Source organism: Mangifera indica, chromosome 12, assembly GCF_011075055.1.
Source record: "Mangifera indica cultivar Alphonso chromosome 12, CATAS_Mindica_2.1, whole genome shotgun sequence".
Taxonomy (NCBI): Eukaryota; Viridiplantae; Streptophyta; class Magnoliopsida; order Sapindales; family Anacardiaceae; genus Mangifera; species Mangifera indica.
Genome location: NC_058148.1, coordinates 15,665,256 through 15,690,755, shown reverse-complemented (window position 1 = coordinate 15,690,755; position 25,500 = coordinate 15,665,256). Strand labels below are relative to the sequence as shown.

Sequence of the window (25,500 nt, the reverse complement as noted above, 5' to 3'; positions counted from 1 at the left end):
TGAGGCCTTTTTATCATATGAATTAATTAAAATTTCACAAACCTCGAGTTTAAGGATTACTATTAAAGAGAACCCCTATATTTTGCTTAGGTGTTTGTAATAATAATAACTACAACAAAAAACAATGATAATATGCACACCATGGATGCATTTGTTCTCTTCGATTTCGTAATAGTTGGAGTTGGAGATGTCAGAATTCAAAGTTCGCTTATTTTCCTCCAATTTTAATTTTTTTTTTTTTTTTTGCAATGTCTTATGACTTTTGTTACAATATAAAGAGTAATAATGGATAGGCCAAAAGACTTATTCCCGCCCAAGGTATAGTGAATTCTCAAAGTCTTACTCTCTAACTTTCAAAAACTTAAATATCCACCTATAATTTAGAAAACTAACACCTAACCTTCAAAATTAAGTTAAGGTTAAAGGCAAAATCATCATTTAACAATAATATTTAAAGTTTACATCATTTTAACTCCTTAATTTGAAAAACTAATAATTTTTTCCAAAATTTAGTTTTGAAAAATGACATTTTTCCCCTATCTAGGGTTTCTAATTTCGCCAGCGAATTTTTTGACCAATGATGGGCAATCTCTCTCCCTCACAGTGTCGTCTCTTCCTCCGGTGTTCAATATCGAATCAACGATATCTGGAGTAGATGAAATTTAAACGAAAAGTTGAAACTCTTTGTTGGATCTTCATTATCCAGACGAAATCGATTTCATCTGGACGATGACGATGGTCCAGAAGAGACCAATCTCCTCATTTGGACCGTCGTTGTCATCCAGACGAAATCGACTTAGTCTGGATGATAAAGATCTAGACGAAGAGTCTTCATCTAGATGTTTGGATTTAATCAAATCCAAATATCATTGATATGATATTGAGCATCAGAGGGAGAGACAACACTAGGAGAGAGAGAGATCGACCATCGTTAGTCAAAAATTCACCGAAAAAATTGGAAACCTTAGGTATGAGGGGAAATATCACTTTTTAAAACTTAATTTTGGAGGAAATTATTAATTTTCCAAATTGAGGGTGTAAAATGATATAAACATTAAATATTATTGTTAAATGATGATTTTACCCTTAATCTTAACTTAATTTTGGAGTATAGGTGTTAGTTTTCCAAATCATGGGTGAGTGATTCCATTTTTAAAAGTTGGAGGGTGGAGTTAAATTCACTATACCTTGGGTGGGACCAAGTGTTTTGGCCTAATGGAAATAATATTAGCAAGTATCCATTTGATAGATATCTTTCTTTCATCTTCTCATTTGGTTGACAAATTCCGCGTTGACTTAACTGCAAATTGGTCTTGCCTGCTGCCGAACCCAATTTTTGCTTGACCACTACTCCAATCATTCTAATAATCGTCACCTCTTGCGTCATCTTCATCTCCATTTTCTTCTCCATCTTCTTCTCCTTCCGAGAAATTCCTTCTACTTCTATCTCTTTATCCCTTTCTTCCTGTATAATCCTTTCACCTTCTCTCTTCAGTTTCCACCTCCACTGATTTCAATGGCAGCTTGTCAAACTTCAAAGCTATTCTCTACTCTCCCCTCCAACAGATTATGCCACTGCACTTTCATGTCCATCTCTCAAAAGGGTTTTCATGGAAACTCACAACAACGGCATAGATGATGAAGACGATCATCTCTGGTTCAGAATTAGAGAGGAAGCTCGATCAGATATCAAACAAGAGCCCTTCTTGTTCAACTACTATAGCTTTTCGGTTCTGTCACACATTTCACTAGAGTCAGCGCTTTCAAATCACCTCGCCATGAAGCTGAGCACTCCCAGTCTTCCCATCGACACTCTTTCACAACTTTTCATCGCCATTTTAGGTGACGATCACAGCATCAAGACGGCAATCAGGGACGATCTAAGAGCTGCGAGAGAACGTGACCCCACATGCATAAGTTACGTACATTGTTTTCTACATTTCAAGGGCTTTTTGGCCTGCCAGGCTCATAGAATTGCACGTAAACTTTGGTCACAAGGTAGGTCTAGTATGGCACTACTGTTACAAAGTAGGGTTTCCGAAGTTTTTGCCGTGGACATCCATCCAAGGGCGAAAATTGGACAGGCGATATTGATTGATCATGCCACCGGAGTTGTGATCGGAGAGACGGTGGTGGTTGGAGACAATGTGACAAATTTGCACAATGTGACACTTGGGGGTACAGGGAAAGTTTCAGGGGACAGGCATCCGAAAATTGGAGATAGTGTGTTATTGGGAGCAGGGTGTAAAGTTTTGGGGAATATTAGAATTGGCGAAGCGGCAAGAATTGGTGCAGGCTCGGTAGTCTTGAAGGAGGTTCCTCCAAGACGCACTGCCGTAGGAAATCCTGCTAGAGTAATAAAATAAAATAATTAAAATTTGTCATAGGTAATTCAGTTGTAATATTGAGTTATCTGATCATTAATTGGTTTAATTTTTTTTCTTTTCAACAATTTATTGAGCAAAGTTGGTGCTTTGGTGGATGGACAACAATGTTAAATGTTGGGCTTAATTTAGTAAAATGAGTTAAATTTGAGTTCAAATTATTAAATTTGTTTTTATAAATGAGTCCCGACTCGCTTACCTTGATCTGATTTTAAGTTAGATTTTATTTGAGTTTAACTTTGATTGAGTCCAACTCTAATTATATATGTTAATAATTTTTTTTAATGAATTGATCACATAATTATAATATTATAATTTATGCATGTTTTAAAGTGAAAACCATTCACTAGCTTTCTAAAGCAACATTTTCAGACCAAAGAAAGATCTGTTCAAAGCTGTCAATCTCGAATTAATCATTTTAGATTTACACTAAATTTGAGCTGCTCTCGTTTGGATTCTGTTCGACCTAAATTCATTTCTATTAATGGGTTATTATTAATAACTTGATGGGTCAACCATTTCTCCCCAGCCAAGCCCATTCGTCTCTAAGTCCAGCCGATCAAAAACAAAGCCTCAGACTAAAGGACTATTTCTCACCCAAAGTATGCTAATTTTCCAAAGTTTCTTATGCTAACTTTGAAAGTATTATTTATTCACTCATGATCAATTAAATTTAATAGAAACCTAACCTTTAAAAATTTAATCTTATTTTTCCTTCTAGAAGTTTAAAAACAAACATTTTATCCCATAAACCAAGTTTGAAAAGATCACTTTATGAACTCTAAACTTTAAACCCCCCAAGGGTTTAGTTTCAAAACCCCATCACTTTCTTTAGCACTATCGTCGGTTGTCTCTCCTTTCCAACAGTTTCCTTTCTTCTGACAACCTATCTTAACTCTATCCCAACCCCTCAAGCACTGAGAGATGTTTTCTGGGTTTAGACGGAAGACTAGAAAAATGACTCGTCTTCATCTAGAAAAACAATCATCTTCCCTGATGATAAATGCAATATTGATCGATATTGTCTTTATTGTCTGGGAAGACGATTTTTCTTCCCAGACGACGTCTCTCAATGTTAGAGAGATTGGGGTGGAGTTAAGGCAGACCATTGGAGAAAGGAAAACCATCGGGAGGGAAAGACGACTAGTGATGGTGTTGGAGAAAGTGAAGAGATTTTGAAACTAAACTTTGAGGGGGGCAATGTGATTTTTTCAAACTTAGTTTAGGGGAGAAAAGTTAGTTTTTTAAATTTAGAGAGGAAAATAAAATCATAGTTAAGTTTATTTTTATTATTAAGGCCAAACGACTATTTCCCACCCAAGGTTTGATGTTTTCTCAAAAGTCCCCCATTTAACTATGGAAACACCAAACACCCACCCATAGCCGGTTAGATTTAACTAAACTCTAACGGTGGTAGGGGTAAAATCATCATTTTTGCTATAATATTAAAAATAAACTAAAATAGAATCTAATTTTACCCCCTTAAACTTTAAAAACTAAAATTTTCCCCCAGCCTAAGTTTTAAAAAATGGCAGTTTCACCCTAGGGTTTGATTTTGAAATCTCCGACGCTGATCGAGCCTCCAAATGGGAGGAAAACATTCGCTGGAAGGAGAGGTTGCTTCGGGAGGGAGAGGCCATCGGCAATGGAGCCGGAACGGTTGTCGGAGATTTCAAAACCAAACCCTAGGGTGAAACTGTCTTTTTTTAAAACATAAGCTGGGGAAAAATTTTAGTTTTTAAAATTTAGGGGGGCAAAAGGAGATAAAATTTTCAGGCGTTAGGGTTTGGTTAAATCTAACCGGTCATGGGTGGGTGTTTAGTGTTTCTATAGTTAAAGGAAGGACTTTTGAGAAAACATCAAACCTTGGGTGGAAAATAGTCGTTTGGCCTATTATTAAATATAAAATAATAATTTTATTTTTAAAATTAATAAATTTAAATGGTTATAGGTTGGATAGATGTGATTTTCAAAATTATTAAAAAAAACTTTGAAAATGCAGCATATTTTGGGTGGGGCATTGTCCTTTGCCCTTAAATTAACACAGGCCCGCGCCTTTCACGCCAAATTCAAAAAATTTGAATTCAGACAGCGCCTTTATGCCACGTCGTCACGTTGTCGGGAAACACCATTTTCAAAACCTTCACAGAAACTGCCAACATTACAAGCAAATCTCAATCTCAAAGTCAAATCTTCTCCTTCTCCTTCTCCTTCTTCCATCTTTTTTAACCTACCAAATCATCACTTTGTTTCTCATTTCATTCTACTCGAACTCATATATTTTTATCGAAATGGCAACTAGGTACAATTCGTACGATTCAAGATCCTCGACATCATCTTATTTTTCAGATCCATCTTCGTCAGCAGAACTCAAAACTACTAAACCCCACAACCCCAGTTCAATTTCTCGTGCACTTGTCAATACTAAACCTTCGGTTAATAAAAACCAGAACTTGACGACCTTGGTCAAGAACTTGATGGTTCAGAAGAAATCTTCTTCTTCTTCGTCGTCGTCAAAAGGGAATCGGACAATGGGGTTGGTGATCCCGGCGGATGTGATAGCGGAGGATCTGAAGAAGACAGCGAGGAAAGGAGGGAATTTTGCGGGGTTGCAGAGGAAGTTGTTTGGGAAAGGAGAGAAGAAAAGTGAGGTTAAAGCTCTCACAGAAGTTAAGGGGGAAAATAATAATGCGAACACGAGAACATTGGCGATGGTTTTGAGAAGTGAGAGAGAGCTTTTGAATGCTAATAAGGAACAAGAAATGGAAATTTCTCAGCTTAAGTCTTTGCTTGAAGAAAAGAACAATGAAGTGAGTCTATTTCATTAAAATATTGTATATTTGGAATGCGATAGATCATTGAACAAAATAAAAATTGGCCTTTATCTGAAATGAATGCAAATGTTTATATCGGAAATTGCAGGTAGAGAAGCTGAAAGATTTGTGTTTGAATCAAAGGGAAGAAATAAAGGCATTAAAGAGTGCAATTTTGTTCCCAGATGCCATGAATTCTCAGCTTCAAGAACTTATAGAGAAGCAGGGTTCTGAGCTGAAACAAGCCAAACAAGTCATTCCGAGTCTCCAAAGGCAGGTTACTTCTCTCACAGACCAGCTCCAGTTCCTAGCAGAAGGCCTTGCTGAGGTATTCCACCATATTCATAAAATTTCTTATTCAGAATCAAATCAATAAGATTGGCTTATAAATAAATTTAGATTGCTAATTAAATTGGTTAAATAGGTGAAGGCAGAAAAATGTTCGACCAGAACAGGTTTACAACTACATGGCAGTGGTCCAAGAACACCCGCATATGATTATGAAGAGGCTGCCAACTCTCTGGTAAGCACCCCACATTCAAAAGTGCATTTGAAAAAACTGGATTGTGTGTCCAAAAGCAAAGGATATCTTGACAGTGACAAAGACTATTGACCTCGATGTTACAATGTGTTTATTGCGGTTGCCAAACCTGAGTTTACATTGGATTATCAGTTGATGATATTGTTTAAAATTTTGTTCAGGAGTTCAGCTCTGAGGCTGCAACAACTCCTGGCAGTCCAGATGACATGTTTCTCAAGGATTTGAATCCCTGTTTAACACCCTATTGTACCAAGACAAAGTCCAAGGTATGTTTTCATTCATTACATCTCTGATCACTTGTTGCTTGGCCACATCTGACTGGGGGTGTCTTGTAGGAATTTGAGGCAATGGGCTATGATTCTCTTGAAGATGAAAGCATATCAGAGAACAAGATGCAAGTATCCAGTGAAATTGGTTTTAATTCTCATCACAGGAAACTATCCAAAAGTTCTGACTATTGCCAGAGTTCCAACACAGGAAGCAGAGTGGCTCGAACAGCTCGCAAATCAGATGAAAGCAAACGCCCTTATGGAAGAAAGGTTCTCCCTAAAGGTTTTTGATTTGCTTGAGGGTGATTTATAGTTTTTGCAACATTTCTTCCATCCCTGTTTCTTATGTTACCCTATGTTTCCTTTTTCTAGATTATGAATATTTGTCTTCAGTATCCAATCAAACAACCAGTGTTTGATTTAGAGTTATGACAATAGCTCCTTGCTGTACATGGTGGATTTTAATGATATGAATAACGAGTGGAAAGTGGTATGGAAGTTGATTACAAATCAATCAAAATGTCTTATATAAGGGTAGATGTTATCCAAGCTGACTCTAGTGTGGTTTGGTATTTGATTTGAACAAACCAAGTAAGAGCAAAGTAACCCCGATTTGAAATTGATTGAGCCCGTTTGATTTAATCAAATCTTTAGCAGGGTCATCCTTTTTAATAACTTTTTTTATTTTTTATTTTATGATTCCTTTTTTTTTTTTCTAAAACAACAATTTTTTTTTCCAATGACTTCTATGGTAAACTTAATACTAATCGAATAAACTAAACTTGATCTATAATTGATTATTTTGAATTTAAACTGAGTTTAAATTGATTTTTGTTTGGTCTCAATTTGATTTAATTTTATCTTTAGTCCTATGGAGCCATGAGTTACCAATCTACCATAACTGCAAGACAACCTTTGAATTAATCAATCTTGCAAGACAACTTCATTGCAAAGAACTTGACAAAGTAAATGCAATGGAATATTTTATAAGATTAGTAAAGGGAACACCTTATGGTTTTCAGCATAGTCTTCCGCAAAGTAATTGCCTAGTTAGCTTATCTAAAGCTAGATTTAATGTGGGCCAATTTTGAATAATGCCCTAGTCAAGATCAATTTGAACTTAAAATTATATATTTACAATAAAGACTAATTTAAATTTAATGATGATATCTCATTAAATAATTAAATAATATTTTATTCCTAAAATAACACTTTAAAATATAGAAAATTTGAGGGCAGTGCAAACAAAGAAAGCGATCTTCATGTTCAAAATAAGTGCCTACACATTTAAACAATGCCAAATAGTTATTGCCAAGATTGAAAGGTACAAATTTTACTCAACATACAACAGAAATAAATAAATAAATTTCTATTTCTATTAATAAGTTTAAACAACACATACAAGGACTATTATTTCGTTTCATGGCATGCACCAGCATTCCCCAAAACCTGTTCAATTGTACAAAAATGAGAATGACAGGTTCATAAACAAATGCCATGTGCATGAATGAAGGGAATTAAAGCTGAGCTAAAGAGTTCTTGAGTGACAAAAAGAACTCTTTCTTATATGTATAACAAAATTCTAATATACGGCATGTATACGAGCCAAAAAAAAAAAGGGATAAACAAAGGAAACCATCTGTTTAATCTATCAAAATTGAATGCCCCTAATTAAGAAGATATGGGCCAGTGATGATGAGCTGTTGTATATGTGATTGCTACAATGTTGCAGCTTTGAGTGGGCATAGGGCCCACGGAGAGTTTTAAGTTGCAAAACCTTATAGTTTTGAACCATAGCAGATTTTACCAATTGTGTAACTGAGCAGTAATGCTCTTTACCACAGGGTGATATTCTGTGTGCATGTGTCTTTTAGCTTTCTCTGAACCAGGTTGCTCAAGCCACTCATCATATAGACTTTTCACGAGAGGATTTTTAAAAGGATCAGCCACCAACACCTAAAATATATAAAAGAACAATCTTGTTAAAACATAGCACTAGTCACAAAAAAATGAAGTGCATAATTGAACAGAACTTTCAAATAGATATTTCGTGCAAGTGCAATGAAATGCAAGCTCTAGTGTTCACAGTATACATTTTAAAAATCAAGTCGTTTGTAAAAATATTACCCAGATGAGTTTGTAAATGGCATTTTGATGGGCAATATTGGTTTCCAGCTAACACTGGTCAACAACTTAAGATACTGGGATCTTTTCATCAACATACGACGGCCAAAAGTTTGATGAAGTAGGGTGATGCTAACTTCACATACCAAAATTGCTTGTGCATGGGATTTTACTAATGTCAGGAAACTCACATTTCTTGATTATGCAATGCATTTCTCATAATACACAAAAACTTTATATGCTTTTCCAAGTTTAAAAACAAGCGATTCAAGAAATACACAACTGAAACGAAGTTCTTGACTAAAGATGAACACTTACATTTTCCATGTAGATGGTTTCCAATGACTGAATCAATTCTTTTGGAGGTTGCCCTGGGTTTGGCTTAACTTGACCTCCACCGTTCAAGCAACCTGTTTAATGAAAATGTGGCCCATTACCATCAACTCAGCTTTTTCAGTGAAACAATTGAAAAAAAAAAAAAAAAGAAATTAGAGAAGAGGAATCATTGACCTGCAGGGCATGCCATGACCTCTACAAAATGATAATCACATTTTCGCATTTTCACTTTCCTGACAATGTTCTGCAGGTTCTGAAAGCCATAACATAGTGCAGATTTCAACACTGTTTTCCCCCCCACCTATGTTATAAGATGAAACAAAATGTTACAACACAAAAAGAAAGTACATAACTATATTCTATACTTACACACATAAATGCATCACATGCAGCTTTGGTAACCTGGTTCACACTCCAATTAATAAAAAAACAAATCGGTGCTTCAGGCCTGGCACCAGTCTCCAAATTTTTCTATGTATAAACACTGATATCCCAATCAGTAGATAAATTTATGTCTGAGACATAAGCTTCATATGCTTATAAGATGAGACCAAATTAAAAAGGGAACTTACTTCCAAAACCACCTCTCTGAAATCTGAATTTCTTATGGTTCTGAAGTTCAGTTCGCCGTCAAAATTTCTTCCAAAGAGCATTTTAGCAGCATATCGGAAAACTGTTTCTGCATAACCTCCAGAGCTTCCAGGAACCCCAAAAAGATGCCCTTCTTCATCAATATTTGTCAACCTGCATTAAGGTTGTGGGAACTCTAAATCTAAACAGAAATAATAAATGGCATGTGGAAGGAACCTTAGAAAAATATATTTATTCTCACATTTTATCCAGAGAAGATTCCTCTAAGGCCTTAAAATCTGTTGCTTTTAACTGCAAACATAGATTAATATGAAATTATAATGAAAGATTACTTTGAAAAGAAAATATTCCATGGAGAACTTATGAAATTACAACAAATGAAAGCTTCATCTCACCTGTATCAAATCTAAGACTTCGCCGGATGTCAAGACTGAATCAACCTCAGGAATCATGAGACCTTCATTATTACAGGTTTCTTGAGATTCCACTTGGAAAACAAAGTCATCCCTGGCAGCTTCAAGCTTCTTATCATAACAAGGCATCACAGTCACATGGTAAATCTCTTCTGGCCTATTAAATACATATTCCCAATTAATTCATTCAATTACATTAACCTAGACAATAAGAAACCAAGGGCAGTTGTTCTACAACTACACAGAATTTCCTTAAATTGAAGCTTAGACTACATTAATTGTCATTATCTGTAATTCATACAAAAAAAAATTCCTTACATTCCAATTGCCAAAAGAAAAGGGCTCCAGTGGAAAAGTAATTTTTTTAATGGAGAGGCTACCTGAGACCCAGTTTTTGGCATATGAGATGTTTGATGGTAGCTCCAATTGTTTGTTGGGGGCTCTTCACAGAAGATATGTAAGGCAGAATATAAGATCCAAGTTGTTTTTCAGCATAGCATATCCAACCTACAATCAAAGAAAGATGTTCATATAACAGTTTTCACCTAGGAGGCATCTTCCACAGCTAAGAAATTATCTCCCTTTCTCTCCCCCTTTCACCTCCCACTCCCCTCTTTATATGTATTCGAGCTTCTAATTGTGTGCTTGTTAGAACACCAAGCATTTACATACAGTGCATGGAAGTTTTTAAAGCCAAGCCAAGAATTATGCAGTTGCATACCTGGACATGCCGATGAAAGCATGGGTAAGGAGGCTTTAGACTTTTCATCATCAGATCCTTGGCTCAGTTTGTAACGAGTAATAAATTCATTACAAGTTTCAATAAGCACTATATCTCTACTGCAACTTGTGTCAAATACAGCCTTTACTCCCAAAGTCTTCAAAAATGTTGTAAGTTTCTTAAAAACCTGAAATTTTTGGGGGGGTGGGGGGAAGGGGGTTGTAAAAAAACTTCCTATCATTACAACCATATAGCAGTTTCATACTAAATTACCAAACACTACGCACAATATAAATGACTTAACAATTCAAAATCATTTACCAAATATTTACGAAAATCAAATTATCAACTACAATTCTTAATATCAACTTCACTTAAAATAACCCAGTTGCTCAAATCATAAATTCATATTATCCTAAAACATGACAAGCATAAAACAAGAAGAAAGCTAAAAAAAAAAAATTGATAAGAGTTTGACCTGAAGCGGAGAGAGGCCGAAATGAACAGCAAGAGAAGTTCTAGACTGTGGAGATAGTGAAACAATGACAGCTTTTCCCTTATTAATATTAGATAAAAACTCATCCAAACTTTGCTTCTCAAGCATTACTGTCTCTGCTGATGTAATGCATCCGCTATACGGGTCCAAAACCATCATAAATTTCAAATATCTCATTCAGATAAGATTACAAAAATCCACAAAACTTAAACAAAATAAATCAGCTAACCTGCAAGCTAAGCAATCCTTGAGTGATATTTTAACTGGTTCAGCTTGCTGCCTGCTAGAACTAGAAACCTTCATCAAACAAAAACAATTTCCGAAATTACCAAAAGGGTACATCTTAAACCACTAAAAGAATCCAAACTTCCAATAAAAATCCCTACTTTACCTGGGGTTTACCAGGGTTTCTAGCGATGGCCTTTTTAAGAGAAACCACGCAACTCTGCGACGGCGCAATAAAATCACTGAGATCCCCGATTCTTAAAGTTGGCGAGAACCTCTCAGACATTTCCGTCGAAATTCAGAAGCCGAATCAAGCGTGGCAATAGGTGGATTGTTCAAATATCGAGGATTTTTAGGACTGAATTTAGGGTTGGAAAATCCAAAAGCGGGGAGATTACATAAAATGATTCTATTACGAAACACGGTGAGAGAGTCGGCCAATAGGATTCATAAAATTGTTGAAATGGAAGGTCAAAGATCAGTTGAGCTGCTGACGTGTAATCTTATGGGTCGTTGGTTGGGAAGGCACGTGTCGACCACGGTCCAGAACAGTTGGACCTGGCATGCAAATAGCACATAATTCTTATGCTACCGTATTATAAAAAACACCAAAAGACTTTTTTCCACGCCTAGGTTCGGTGAAGTCTAAAATTTTTAATTATTATTTTTTAAAAGCTTAAATATTTATTAATTTATTAAATTTTATTATTATTTTTAATTTAAAAATTTTAATACATTTTATTCACTTAAAATTAAAAAAATAATTATTTTCTCTCTCTCTCTCTCTCTATATATGTTTTTTGGATCACAATTTTCCTGCAAACTTTGCCATCCCTAGATAATGATGTGACTTTAATAGACTATTGTTCCATTCCAGCTCCTTCGTATCTAATGCAACCAACCTACCTACCATTTATGGAGTGTTATTTGGAGTCACATCATTAACCTGTATTGATCAATTTAATAGAGTTGAAACAATTACCAAATGCCAACAAACTGAAAACACACAAAGCTATAAATAGAAAATTATAATCTACAAAACACAGCTTCTTTTATTGCGAACTTCAAGCTAATGAAACAGACACTCACACATTTCATCATCTTAATTACATAAACCCTTGAAGAAAGCAAGGTGATAGATTTAAGTTTTGAGAGAATTGAAACTAGCAACACTACAACCTGCCACCATTTTTAGATCTGCTTCCACCATACAAACGGAAGAGACTGAATGCAGAAATGCTAGACAGAGCCACCATGCTCAGGCTCACTACAAGTGCAGAAGCTATTCCTTCACCAACCTGGTTGCAAAACTTCCCATACATGTCACATAGCTTCATCCACTGCAGATCCGGCTGTCCCATCTTTGCAAAAACTGCTGATTGTGCCGCTGCTGCCACCGCCGCCACTGTCAAGTATGCCACCACCTGCATGATAATATACATACCAAATGATTTCCTAGTTCATAACTAGGGATGACTGTATTAGTTTAACTTAGGACTGACATATTGAGTGCAATACCTAAAATGAGTCAATTTGACTTGGTTCAATTTTAATCAGACCTACAATTCATCTATCCAATACCTAAAACAAGTTTGAATTCTAATCCAAACCCTATTATCCACTAGTTACCTGTCAGACCAGAGTGTTGATAAATTTCCACCAGGTGTGTCAGTTTTTAATAAGGCTATTAATTGATTTAGTCGACAACATCCACCGAGTTGGCATTCCCTCTGCAAATGCATTACCATTGAAGGCATTATTTAATATTAATAATAATTTCTCGGAGGCATTACTGCTCTGGAGTGAGCCAACTTGGAGAGACAACTTGTCCAAACATCAATCCAATCCCATTTCATTGTCCACATGAAGTCAAATCTTATGAGTTCAAGCTTCAATTCCATCTCTCTCTTCATTCTAATTAGGTGTTACTTGTTAATCATGCAATTATGAAGACATTAACTGATAAAACTATGATATTTTTAGGTAAATATGTATGAATATTTCACATCAGTTAAATATGATAAAAAGAAGTTTGGTTAAATAGAGCGAGCTTCTCAGTTTTCAGAACCCATTTTTGGGTTTCAGACACACAGAGAGCTTATTAACTGATAAACGTATGTACCTGATCTCCAGAAAAAATTGCCCAAGCTAGAGGCTTGTTGAACAGTAAACTTCCTTTGATCATCCCAACAGCACAGCGCACACCTTGTAACAAAGAGTAAGTTGCAGCTATTCCATTGGCTATCACCAAAAACCTGCAGGTTTTAAGCAATAAATTAAGTTAAAAAGAGCTCAAGAAACATGAAGAAGTTGAGTTCAAAGTTTAGAGGAAGTTTGGAATCTTACACAAGAGCTTTCATGTCAGTAAATCTGGCTGTCTTCCGGATTGAGAAGATCTCTTTGACTTCAGAATCAGTTCCCACAAGAACAGCAGCAAGAACACCTAAGCCACAAATCACACATCTGAAAATCAGCTCTACAAGCCTGATTCTTCTGTCAGTAGTCTTCAGAATAGTGCCATGGTAGACATGCACATTCCCTGAACTCACACCTACACCCAAGTAACTCATTTCTTCTGCACAAGAAATCAAGAATGAAGAAACACTCAAAGAAGGGCAAACGAGTTTATGACAAAGATCCTGAACGGCAATACTAAGACATCAAGTGGAAAGTTTCACTGCTTAGATAGATCCACATGAACCACAAGGGCGTTTCAGAGATGTATGCAAGATTGTGAGGTTGCCCAGTGGTCAAAAGGAGAAGCTTTAGAATTGAATGAGCCCCACCGAGAAAGGACACCTCAACCTACACTGCAGAGACCATTAAATGAGAAAGAGAAAACCGAAGACTCAGCTTTTACAGTTTTTTTCCCCTTTTTCCTTTGCTCCTGGGAAGAGGCTGCAGTTTGTTCTCCCAAGGAACAGGTCAGATCCTTTAACTCCTGTTATTGCATTGAATGAAGATCATTGTGGTAGGATGATTAATGATCACCCATTTCTCTTGTTTAGATCATACTAGAAAGAACAAAAGATCATTGACCTTATATTTGGTTGCTTGCTTCGAGCTCATGATTAAATATTTGAAGTGGGAAAACTTGAATTCTTTATTTTCCGCTTAGTGGTGGACCATTCAGGAAAGTAGATTATGGGCTTGTGTTCACATGCTGCTATGATTGAAATGGGTGATATCTTACACAAATCTTACATCGACAAATGTTTAGCATAATAGATATTCTATATGGTTTGAGAGGTTAAAATAACACTTGTAAGCTCATAAGTGACAGACAGTGTAAAATAGACAATATTTAGATTGTGAAGTGGGCTATTGAATTAGATGTTATGGAATGATGTTATTTCAAGATAAAATTGGTGAAGCATCATAGATTTTCTATGAAGGAAACTTTGCCACTGTGACTCCGAGTGTGAATGGCACCACTGATTAAATCCAAAAGGTCATTTTCCAACTACTGAACTCCACTACGACTCCAACCTGTCTTGAATTTTTATTTTCAAAATGCTTATCAGAATGTGATGTGACATAGAAATGATGTCGATATTACAATAATTTAAAATATTTTCTTTTTACAATAGTCTTGCCCAAGTTAGAAAAGGGGGTTGGGAGTGTGCTGGCTGGTTTTAGATGGTGTCACGGCGGTGGGAAAAGGTTATCATTAGTGGCCATACAAGGTCCAAGATTGTAAGTCAGCAGAACAATGAGATTTCATTAATATAACACATGTTTTGGCAATTAGGCATTTACATAAATGGAAATAATCAAATTGGCAGCAAGAACTATTAAGAAAGACAGACACAGATTGATTGATAAATTATGCTCAAGAGTCAAGACACAACACTCAAATTCAGTGGATGGAGATAAATCCACCCGAATTATAATGTCTAATTCAAATTCACGTTAGAGTTTAATCGAATTACTACATAATATTTTTAGATGGTTTTTGGCGGGATAATAATTGCTGTTAGTGAGATAAATGGTATCGATAGGGAGATAAATAGTGTCATTAAATGAATAAATAAATTGATCTCAAATCAAATTATCAAATTAAAAGTCCAACCATAAATTTAATCCAAAACTACTCATATTGGATACAATCTTATGCAGAAGTAAGTCAGAAATATGTCACAGACTCCCATGCTCCTCTTCTTTAAATGCTTTGATAGACAAGTTCATCCAAGTGCTTTCTAGCCGTTTCTAATCATATGGCTATGATTATTCACTTGTCTTTTATCCCCGCAGAGGCAATCTTTCCGGATTCAGATAGTCATGGAATTTATTGAAGATATGTAGCCCAGAAATCTTGATATTCATTGAAAAGTTGGGAGCATATATGCAAGTTGTTACATTAAGAAGATGAAGAGTCTAGATCAACTTACAAACGATAAAACATTTGTGTGAAATTTAAAATAAATTCACAAAGACAACAACAGGATCAAGTACCTAATCATTCCTCAAAATATTCAATATTTGAATAAGATTACAAGAACCGAAAAGGGTACTTTTGAAGATCTTCAATGTGTAAAATTCATGGAAGAACTTCATATTTGCATGAATTGTGACCTGCCAACAAAGATAAAAACAATAAAAGGTAATTAATTTCTTGATCAAAACCAGATAAGTTTTGTGATGCAGCCATGTCAATTATCAATGATCTTATCTTACTGGGGTCAAGATCAGTGATCATTGCAGCAGAATTGAAGTAGCATGTTGCCCCTTTGTGCTTGAACTTCTGGTAGTAGTCATTAAATGCATAAGAGGCATGGTCCCTGAGTGTATTAGGAAAATAACAAGGCTTGTTTTTTAGTATCATACTACAATCTGCACCTCCCATTCCACAAGCCCAATCTAGAGCCCTCTGCAATTCTTCATCTGGGGTTTGCTCATCCGCTATGCACCATTCCTCAAACTGCCCATCTGCTTTTCCATTCATTGAAAAACCACAATCAGTTTCGTATGATAACATTATCAGACTGTTATTTTGATACTGACCCAATAGAGCTGTGAATGTTGTTTACCTGATATTTGCAGCAGTATTGATATTGAAGCCAAGAAAACCAGGGTTAGTAGAGTTGTGAACCAAGCAGACGACATTGTAATTTCAGGAGGCAATTCAAGAGCGTCTATGTTAAACTTAGATTTCCAGTCAGTTAGTGTATTTAAATCAACTATCTTTGGGAACAAAAGTGACGTAAGTCTTAGCTTTTGACAAAGTTGAGATTCCGACCTGTGCAGGTTTCTTTGATGTCAAGATTACAGTTCAGTTTTGCTTTGTTTGGAATGGTTATGTTACTCTATCCATGACAGGTAGAACGGCTATGTTCCTGTAAATAGACTGAGAATACACGCATGCACGTTAGCTAGACGAAAAAAGAACAAAAAAATCTTAGTTTCTCCTATCAGATTTTGAAGTAAATGGGAAGTGGTCATATTGGTTTTTTTTTTCCCCCCCTCAAAACATGTAAGGGGACAAGATCCTGTAACTGAGATCTTCACAATTAGAGAATCCAAGGTGACCCTATTTCCAAGTAAACGGAATGACTAGGACATTGCCACTTTTATTCTGCATCAAGAGTTTGATTCGTTTGCCCTTTCCCTTTTACTCTTCTCTTTTTCTTTTCCTTTCCCCATCAACCGAAACTTAGATCTATTAATTTTGATTTCTAAAATAGGAAGGGATAAGTACGTTTAGTCTTCGTGGGAGGAATTCAAGCAGCTCTGTAATTGTTGAAATCTAGGTTTTCCTACAATCAATGAAGCATACTCATTTTTATTAAAATGTTGGTTATTTTCAAATTTCATAATTATTGTTTATTTATGTTGATTAATTAACATATGGACGACATCATATTAGTAATACTATGTATATTAACAAAATGGATAGTAACAAGCTATAATTCTAAATCATCATCATATAATTTACTAATTGAATTATTTATTATATTTTTAATTTAAAAGTATCCAATAAACTATCTATTATCATTTATTTTGCTAGTAGATTAAGTATTTGCTTGTATTTTATATCTTTAAATCATGCATCCAAATTTGATTGGACTTGAAAATGCTAAACACATGGGCTACAAACTCGGCCTAAGCCCAGTAATGGCTAATTTCATTGGGCTAAAGCCCAACGGGAAAATCAAATTTTTGTCTATAAAATGGTCCACATTCGGGAACCACTAAACAGAGTTCCTCTGCAGACAAAAGCTGCCTAGTTTCGCCTAATATCAACCTGAGAGAGGATCTGAAGCTGAAGCAGCGTCTCAGAAAGCCAGTGCTCTTTGCAATACTTCTGCTCTTGCCTCTCTATAGTAATATCCTTAAACAAATCTCATATTAACAAAACACAGATAAATATTCTGTATAAATATCATATTGTTGGATAAATAGATTATGAGTTTTTAAGCTATAAGACCCATTTTGAATTGCAAAAAAGAAAACACAATATGGGACTATGCGTCCAAAACTTACAGTATATTGACAGTGGAGGGGGATTTTGGATGCCCACGACATCTTCTCAAATCGGAAAATAATAATGCTAACATAAAGTTGATAATAGTGGAATATGGATTGTTGCTATGGAACACAACACTCTGTTTCAAACTCAAGTATTAATGGCCGATTCTTACCAAACCGTTTGATGAAATCAGAAGGTGCGTCAAATCGCTAAAACAAACAATCACATGGTAAATAGATAACACTTGAGACCTAAAATATTTATCAATGAATATGATAAACTCTATAAAGATTCTTATTCCTAAAACAACTTTTGAGCCCGTACACCCGTTTGCCCATCGCGGAGCAGGGCCTGTCCACCAAAATTACTTATAGACAAACTGGTCAACGATTCTAACACGGTTTCCGGTTTTTTGAATTTTACGATCGCTTAAAGTGTTGGCATTTTTTAAGATTAATCCTAAACCCATGTTCTGTTTTTTCCTTGAGAAGGAATCCTGTTTATCACTTGATGTTTGCAGCATATCTTTGCATTATTTTATCTTGGCCGAATAATGTAACAGAACAAAGAACCTCAATCTTATCGATCATTTCACAACCATGCAAACTCGATAACATATTTTAAACTTAATTTGTCCCAAAACCAGTAGAACTTCTGATATTACATTGCAAACAAAATGAAAAGGAGGAAGATAGATATCCATATTAAGTGAAGTGTGTATATATATAGTATCGTTTTATAGATGAAGAGTGGTATCAACATCATTACACTTCGACCCATCAAATTTTTTTGATGAGGCATACAAGGAAGATGTCTGGTTTGATCGTAAGCACTGAAAATCACCATTCTTGCAGTGAGAATAAGACCAGTGATTGAGCGAAACTTGTGAGGTTGAAGATGCTAATACAGAAGAAGATGATCTTGGTGGAAGGAAGTGAAAGAAAAGCCATGAATTGGAGGGTGAAAGAATAAGCACTCTATTCAGCTCTCTTTCTTCTCTCATCTCCTTCACTCTTTGCACCTGTCTAAATCTTTCCTGCAACAGAGCAGTGGAGGATTGAATTATGATGGTGTCATTGTTTTCTCTGCCCATTTGAGGACCAAAATGTAAAGCAATTAAACTGTAAACGAAGCCAAGCTAAGCCAGGCTTATTGAAATCAGATGAATCAGGTTTGTGTGTGAGGGTTTATATACAAGTAGCATGGTGGCAAGAGGGCCAAAATGTATTGATTGTTTCAAGTATTCTAAGAGAATTTAGTTGATCGATGTAATTCTAAATGATTTTAAAAGGAGGGAATGAGAATAGGCAGATGAGATGCAGGGCAAAGAGAAAAAGTTAAGCGCCATATCCAAGAGAAGTAGTACTTTGGTTACTGTAAGAGAAAAGGGTGAGGCAAAGTTGGCCAGCCTAACCTGAGTTAGAGTTTCTCTTCAATAGTTTAATGTGAATTCAGTCAAATTTGTTTTAATAATACTATTTATTTTATTTATAAACTATTTAATATTCAAGCGAATCCAATAACCTTGGGCAGAAGCAATGGTAAAGGAGAAAAGGGTTGAAAGAAAAGGCCAAAAGAATGTCAGAAACTAAGCACATGGAAGGGTATGTTCGGAGGAATAACAAGTTGGACGATGGTCTGTCAGCTTTTGTCTCTAAGAGCCACTTTTAGCTTTCGAGATGATGTAGAACCATGAATGTTCCTATGTTTGAGGCTAATAGGTCGGGGGGGAGGCGGTGGGGGCATTAAAAAGTAAAGCTAAGCAAAGCAGTACCAACGGTCATTCTCTCTCTGTCTCTCTCTGTCAATATGAGATTTGTCTTGGAGCTTTTGGAATGAAATGGCATGCAGAAAGGAAAGCTGCAGACTGATCGATTTGATGCTTCTTTTGTGAACCACTTCGAAGCTTGAAGATTGAGTAGATATTATTTGAGAATGAGTTTTATAAATCAAAGTTTTAGACAACGCATGCATTCAAAGATATTATACTTTAACCATATATATATTTTTTCATTGGGGTTCACATTAAAGTATCTACATAATTAGATGTCTTTTTGCCCTTGTCCAATATATTTTAATTTTAAGAGGAAGATAACTTTAATTAGTGATGTAATGTCCTCTCGGTCCACTTAGATCAATTGGTAATTTTGACTTGTTTGAATCTAATTTAGAACTTTGCCTTGGTTTAAATTCAATATTGTTTACTTTTCTAAAGATATTATTCACTGTATCGTTAATCATTTGATAACATTATTCATTAATTTGAATAAACTTTAATGTTGGGCTACCAAACACATCAATGGGTCAGACTGGATTGAGTCCTAAGTTCGCATAGTAATGAATCTTCGGGTCAGATCAGTTCATAGATTTTTGAAAGTCCAACCCTATATATATAGAGCTGGATCGGGTTTTAATCGAATAAGCCCATTTAAAATTTTTAAACACAAATTATTTTTTAATTATTTAAACCAATGATAGTACCTCAAACATTTTATTTATAATTTATCATTTATGACGGAGGAATATCGTGATTACATAATCAAAAATATCATAAATTTATAACATAATACAAATAAATTAATTTATATATTGTATTATTATAAATATAAATAAATAAATAAATATATATATATATATCATACCATTTATCTACTTGTTCTCAACATCCAAATTTCTAAATTTAATTGACATTAGATTCATTTGATATTTAGTCCATTTGTAATATTTTGTAATGATAAAATTGAAATGAAAATAAAATTATAAATACAAAGAATTATTATTTACAAATTCAGATAGTTTTTAAAAGAGAATTAATGAGAAAAAATAAGATTAAGAATATTATGAAAGAATTAAGATTGAAAAATTTATAAATAAAATTGAAAAAAATAGATTGGTTTATATAAAAAAATAAAAAAATTTAAAAAAATAAAACAAACCAGTCAGAAGAAGGCTTTTACCATTTTCTTTTTCTTTTTTAATTTTTAAGCAATATCATATTGACTTATGAACTTAATATTAAAACTTACGGTTTTCTCAAAAAGTTTGGGTTTAGGTCAACACGCTATAACATCGGCCCAAACCTTTTTGAATTGAGCCAAAATATTAAGCTTCGGGGCTGGGCCTCCATTTAGCCCGGCCCAATGGACATGTACCGAAAGTGGCTCTAGAGGTGACTTGGCCTTTGTTACCAGTTGGAGCTTCAAAAGAGTCATATCATTTATGGATTTCATCACTTCAAAATTTTGACAAAATAAAAAAAAAAAATCTGTAATCATTCATCAACTTTAATCTGGTGAAGAGATTCACCGATTTGGGAATATCCAACATTAATTTTGACCATCTCCATTGGTCCCCAGCAACCAAGTTCTGGCAAACGGTGCGTTTAAGGATGTGACAACGAAGTGTCAGTATGCAGCCTGAAGAAAAGGGTAGACTAGAAATGAGGGTAGATGTCGAAATTGTCAAAACTTGTGATATACTCGGAAGCTTCAAGCCTTCAACAGTTCAACCCCAACTCTGTCAATGAATTCTAAGGTGAACTTTATCGCTTCTTTAGTATTTATACATGCTACTTAATAATATCATGCGATGTCTTTTCATTGCTTCTTTCTTGCTGCTAAGAAGTGCATGATTTGCTTGTCTTTATAACTTCTGTTCTGTTGCAGTGCAGCTTCTCAATCAATATTTGTTTGCTGGGTGTAATATTCCTGTTTTATTTATTTATTTATATAAATAAAATATGATGAGATATTGATGGATATATCATTTAAAGAAATTCTTATCTTGGAAATTAAAATTAAAATTTAAAATTTAAGAAGGATAAATCAAGGGATAGGATTAGACAAATGGGAGGACAAGGTCCATTAAAGGATTTTAATTGAGATATAAAAATAAGAGATATGAGTGGATGAGTTCGAGGATGAGGAGAGAGGATCTTTATCCCTTTGAATAACTTTATATATATAAACTGCTCTTTTTCCTTATTTCAAGAGTTTTCATAAAAAATAAATAAACAAATATATATATATATATGGACACACACACACCTTCTTTTTTTTCTACACTTTGGCAGATGAAGAAAGGGAAGTGTAGGTTTTGATCAAGTATTTTAACTCAATTGTATCTTAAATTTTTTTTTTTTTTTTGAAACTTTTATCATATGTCTATTTATTTATGTCAAAATTTTATAAATTTTTGATACCTATAGAAATTGTTAAAAATCAAGTAATCGGGGTTGTTTAGTGTAAATTTAATTTTTCAGACAATGTTAATATCCTCTTTTTAATGAGGTTTTTGAAAATAAAATTGAATTTTGTTTCATTTGAAAATTTTTATGAAAATTTTATTATATATCTACTTTAATTTGTCCAAATTTATTATGAGTGATTAATTTATTAAAAATCTTGTACCCACAAACAACTATATAGTAAAGAGTATAATAAGCACACTTGATTTTGATGGTGTTTATTATAATTTAACACTAGGATTATAATTTGTAAGGTATATAGACTGTTTATTAAATGATACTTGTAAGATTAAGATTAAGTTTGATTTATGATAGTTAGCTTAGGACAATGAGAAGATAATTGGTGATTGTGGAAGATTTCATGTTAGATTTTGAATATGTTAAAATTAATGGATTAAAATTTTAAATTATAGAAATAATTATATATTAGAATAAAGTGATGGAAAATAATTAGTAATTCAATTCAAATGATACATAAAATTGTTTAAAAATACTGTCACTGAAAGAGAGTGAGATGGAATGATGGGTTTGTTGTGGAATCTACTTATTGAATAAAGGAAGCTCGAGATTACAAGTCAATTCAGAGTGTGTCATCCCCATGGATGCTATGTGTGAACTGTGTAATTTATTACGCAAAAACATGATGAAAGTTGATACGCTTTTTGTGGCGAAATCCACTGGCAATGTGAGCACCCCGATTAGGAAAGAAATTCCCCATTGTTCACCATTTAGCTTTGCTTTACCGAAAATAACATGTGCAATTTCTATGAATGCCACTTGTAGAACCACGGTAGCGCACACAGCCACCCAAAACCATAGGTTTTGAAGGATACCCTTGAAGATGTTCTTCATCTTTGGCTGTCTTGCATTGAATTGGTTGAAAACCTGGCAGAGAATGAAACTATTGAAGATCATGATTTCACTTACCTCCATGCTGATTCCTAGGACAGATTCGCTTTTTAATTGAAAGGTCGCCAAAATGGAAGTTTGAAATAACGCTTGAGTGATTATGCTTCTCCACATGGTTTTAGTGATGAATGGATCTGTTTTTCTCATTGGCTGCCTGTCCATCAGGTCCTCACTTTGTGGCTGTGTTAATAAAGCAAGGCCACCTAGAACAGAAACTATAAGGTTTCCCCAGGACCATTGAATTGTTGAAATTGGGGTATCCCCAGAGGCAACAGTTGTGACAGTGGTTATCAATAACCATGCAATAACCATGGTGACCTCAAGTTGGATATACTTCTGGATGTTTTCGTAAGCACATCTTCCACAGCTAAAAATGGTAACCAAGGAACTGAAATTTTCATCTCGAATGATAATGTCCGAACTCGTCCTAGCTGATTCACTGCTCCAAGTGCCCATAGCAATCCCCACATTAGCTTCTTTTAGTGCTGGAGTCTCATTTGTTTTGTCTCCAACCATTGCTACCATGTGGCCTTTTTGCTTCAAGCACTGAACAAGAAGGAGCTTGTCAGAAGGGAGGGCATTTCCAATCACACAAATTTTATCTACCACTTCCAGCCTCTCTTCGTTGTTTAGCTTTCGAAAATCTGCAGCTTCAAGCGCCAATCTATCTGAGTTTGGGAGCAATCCCAATTCAAGACCTATAACCCCCAGATCCACAACATTAACTTGTGAAATTAGTTTGACATCAATACCTGCGTTTCTGCAAGCCTCTATTGCTTTTCTTGTATCTGTCCAGCATGTATGCTTCAGACCAAGCAGCCCAATCAGTGTTAAGCTGTTGTCTTCGCATTTTGAAGGATCAACTTGCTCAGAAGCATCAACTTGCTTATAAGCAAATGCCATGGTTCTGAGTTGTTTAGACTGCATACCCTCAACAACTCCCGCAAATTTTGACCTCTTTTGTTCATCCATGATACTCTCCGTCCCTTTGCTATCATAGTAACAAGAGCACATGGATAATATCCTTTTTGCAGGTCCTCTCAAATGCAACCACAAATGGTTATCTCCATTCTTCCTCATCAATACTCGGCTTCCTTCTTCCCTGGAACTAAGGTTTTGGGCATCAACAATGGTGCAACTTTGCTTAAATATCTCCATATCTGCTCCCAACTTGAGTGTAGCCCAAGAAAGGAGAAAATCCTCAGTTGTGCTACTAGGACCCTGTGGCATCAGAAAAGGTGTGGTGATTCCATTGCACAGAGCTTCAAGAACAAGCTCATGTACTATCACATCTTCATTGATGAGTTCTTCACCAATCCAAACTTCCTGTGGGTTCAAAGTGAGCACGCCAGTTGTGTCAGTGCAGATGGTTGTGACTGAGCCCATACTAACACAAGCCAATAACCCTTGGGCAAAGGGCTTGTAGGATAGAGCCTTCTTATTCCAATAAAAGATGGCTAGGGCAATGATAGAAGGCACTCCTTCCACCATGCCTACCAGCAACGTTACTAAAGTGGTCAATATATTGACCTTCCCACTTTGTCTGCTGATAATCCCCCTGATAGCCTCCATTATGGCCCTGCTTGAAGTTGGTTTGTCTTTGGTGTCCGGTATCTCACTATGAGGCTTTTCCTTTCTGAGCACAAAATGTAGGAAAACCACTACTGGAAGAAGAATTGAGATTAAAAGTCCAATAAGTTGTGTGCGAATGCTCACCTTGTCAAGTTGAGTTGGTAATGGGGTCTGGCTGGGAGCCTGAGTAATCTGGCTCATCATCTCACCCCATAGCGTGTTCATACCCACAGATGTTGCAAGCATTTGACCATGCCCTTTAATCACCTTTGAACCGTAGAAGAGGAAAGGGTTCTCTTCATCAATTGCTGCTAAACCATCATCCAACTTCAAGGATTCACCACGTATGAACAGACCGTCACAAGGTACATTGTATCCCCTTCTCAAGCACACAATGTCACCAATTACAATATCAAAAATAAAGACTTTCTGCCAATCCCCCCTTCTAATTACATCGATTTCTGTCTGACTCTTTTCTGATAATGTCTGCTCATTTGGCAGCTTCATTGAGTTTTCATGCCGGAAGTCGCGTATTAAAGAGGCAACTACAAGTATGATGACGGCACTAATTATTATCACTCCTCCATGCCAACCACTCTTGCCACCTTCTAGCTTGATGCCAAAGCCTATGGACATCACCGCAGACAGGAGGAGGAGAATGACAATGTAGTTGTTACAAGATTTTAAGACTAACTGGACAAAGCTTTTTGCAGGATCTTGTGCCTTGGACAGTGTATTGCTGACGCGTCGCGAACATAGGCCATTGTCATCAGCAGGGATTCCCTTCTCTAAATCAGTGTCAAGAGCTACTGCTATGCCTTGAACACCTCCAAATCTATGCAGTGCAGCAAAGTCCCTGGCCTTTACAATCTGAGCAATATTTGCATGTTGGAGTCTCACATTGTTGACAATTGGATCATTATGAAGCAAGTCATCGGAAACTCGAGGTGATGTGGTCAAGTCCTCAACAATTTCTGTTATTTCCGAATGCTACAAAAATTAAATACTTAATAAGTTAGTTCATAAGCTATTTCAAACATATGATGTGACTGCAGCATTTCAATCTACTAGGAGATTTGAAGTATACTAATAGAATCAAAGGTTCAGTCATCCATTGCCCTTCGATTCAGGTTAACCAGAATCATCTTGTGCCCATACATATTTGAATTTGTGACAAAAGCTATTATGGTTATAGTAGGTTTGCCCGTTAGGTGGGTCTAGTGGTATAACACTCTAGTAAGATCTTACATAGATAAAACATGGAATAGATATTGAATATATATAGATATCTTAGATCTCTTATGAATGACAAAAAGAAGTTGAATAGTTTATGAAAGATTTTAAAACCCAAAAACATGGGAGAATTGTTGAATATGTATGAAGGTCTCTTA

At 35.4% G+C, this 25,500-nt stretch overlaps 5 protein-coding genes and 1 long non-coding RNA gene across 7 annotated transcripts; 3 read left to right on the top strand and 3 right to left on the bottom strand.

Moving 5' to 3' along the window:
• Nucleotides 1–1,479: 1,479 nt before the first annotated feature.
• LOC123193648 (serine acetyltransferase 1, chloroplastic-like) lies at nucleotides 1,480–2,433 on the top strand. Its single transcript, XM_044606708.1, has one exon. The coding sequence runs from the start codon at nucleotides 1,611–1,613 to the stop codon at nucleotides 2,364–2,366; it is 756 nt and encodes a 251-aa protein (XP_044462643.1). The 5' UTR covers nucleotides 1,480–1,610; the 3' UTR covers nucleotides 2,367–2,433.
• Nucleotides 2,434–4,536: 2,103 nt separating this feature from the next.
• Nucleotides 4,537–6,521, top strand: LOC123192747. The gene is made up of 5 exons (XM_044605392.1): nucleotides 4,537–5,194; nucleotides 5,307–5,525; nucleotides 5,622–5,720; nucleotides 5,900–6,004; nucleotides 6,074–6,521. Exons 1-5 carry the CDS (start codon nucleotides 4,676–4,678, stop codon nucleotides 6,296–6,298), a joined length of 1,167 nt encoding a protein of 388 aa, XP_044461327.1. The 5' UTR covers nucleotides 4,537–4,675; the 3' UTR covers nucleotides 6,299–6,521.
• Nucleotides 6,522–7,186: 665 nt separating this feature from the next.
• On the bottom strand, nucleotides 7,187–11,375 carry LOC123192284 (protein NAR1-like). Of its 2 annotated transcripts, XR_006496847.1 has the most exons (12): nucleotides 11,080–11,375; nucleotides 10,918–10,985; nucleotides 10,671–10,824; nucleotides 10,193–10,379; nucleotides 9,852–9,978; nucleotides 9,454–9,628; nucleotides 9,300–9,349; nucleotides 9,040–9,211; nucleotides 8,642–8,768; nucleotides 8,450–8,541; nucleotides 7,410–7,963; nucleotides 7,187–7,286 (listed from the first exon to the last, which is right to left on the bottom strand). XR_006496847.1 is itself a non-coding variant. In XM_044604771.1 (11 exons), the coding sequence occupies exons 1-11, from the start codon at nucleotides 11,197–11,199 to the stop codon at nucleotides 7,811–7,813; spliced, it is 1,425 nt and encodes a 474-aa protein (XP_044460706.1). In that variant the 5' UTR covers nucleotides 11,200–11,375; the 3' UTR covers nucleotides 7,362–7,810. The 2 variants fall into 2 exon arrangements, 1 of the variants encoding a protein (XP_044460706.1); XM_044604771.1 differs by lacking the exon at nucleotides 7,187–7,286 and having other exon boundaries at nucleotides 7,362–7,963.
• A 572-nt stretch (nucleotides 11,376–11,947) lies between these two features.
• Nucleotides 11,948–14,123, bottom strand: LOC123192355 (CASP-like protein 2B1). Its single transcript, XM_044604881.1, has 3 exons — nucleotides 13,260–14,123; nucleotides 13,036–13,168; nucleotides 11,948–12,337 (listed from the first exon to the last, which is right to left on the bottom strand). Exons 1-3 carry the CDS (start codon nucleotides 13,481–13,483, stop codon nucleotides 12,086–12,088), a joined length of 609 nt encoding a protein of 202 aa, XP_044460816.1. The 5' UTR covers nucleotides 13,484–14,123; the 3' UTR covers nucleotides 11,948–12,085.
• An 800-nt stretch (nucleotides 14,124–14,923) lies between these two features.
• On the bottom strand, nucleotides 14,924–16,346 carry LOC123193612 (glucan endo-1,3-beta-glucosidase 12-like). The gene is made up of 3 exons (XM_044606670.1): nucleotides 15,944–16,346; nucleotides 15,591–15,842; nucleotides 14,924–15,488 (listed from the first exon to the last, which is right to left on the bottom strand). The coding sequence occupies exons 1-3, from the start codon at nucleotides 16,017–16,019 to the stop codon at nucleotides 15,454–15,456; spliced, it is 363 nt and encodes a 120-aa protein (XP_044462605.1). The 5' UTR covers nucleotides 16,020–16,346; the 3' UTR covers nucleotides 14,924–15,453.
• A 4,254-nt stretch (nucleotides 16,347–20,600) lies between these two features.
• Nucleotides 20,601–25,219, top strand: LOC123192427. Its single transcript, XR_006496867.1, has 2 exons — nucleotides 20,601–20,916; nucleotides 24,823–25,219. It is a non-coding gene; the product is annotated as an uncharacterized LOC123192427 (long non-coding RNA).
• Nucleotides 25,220–25,500: the final 281 nt, after the last annotated feature.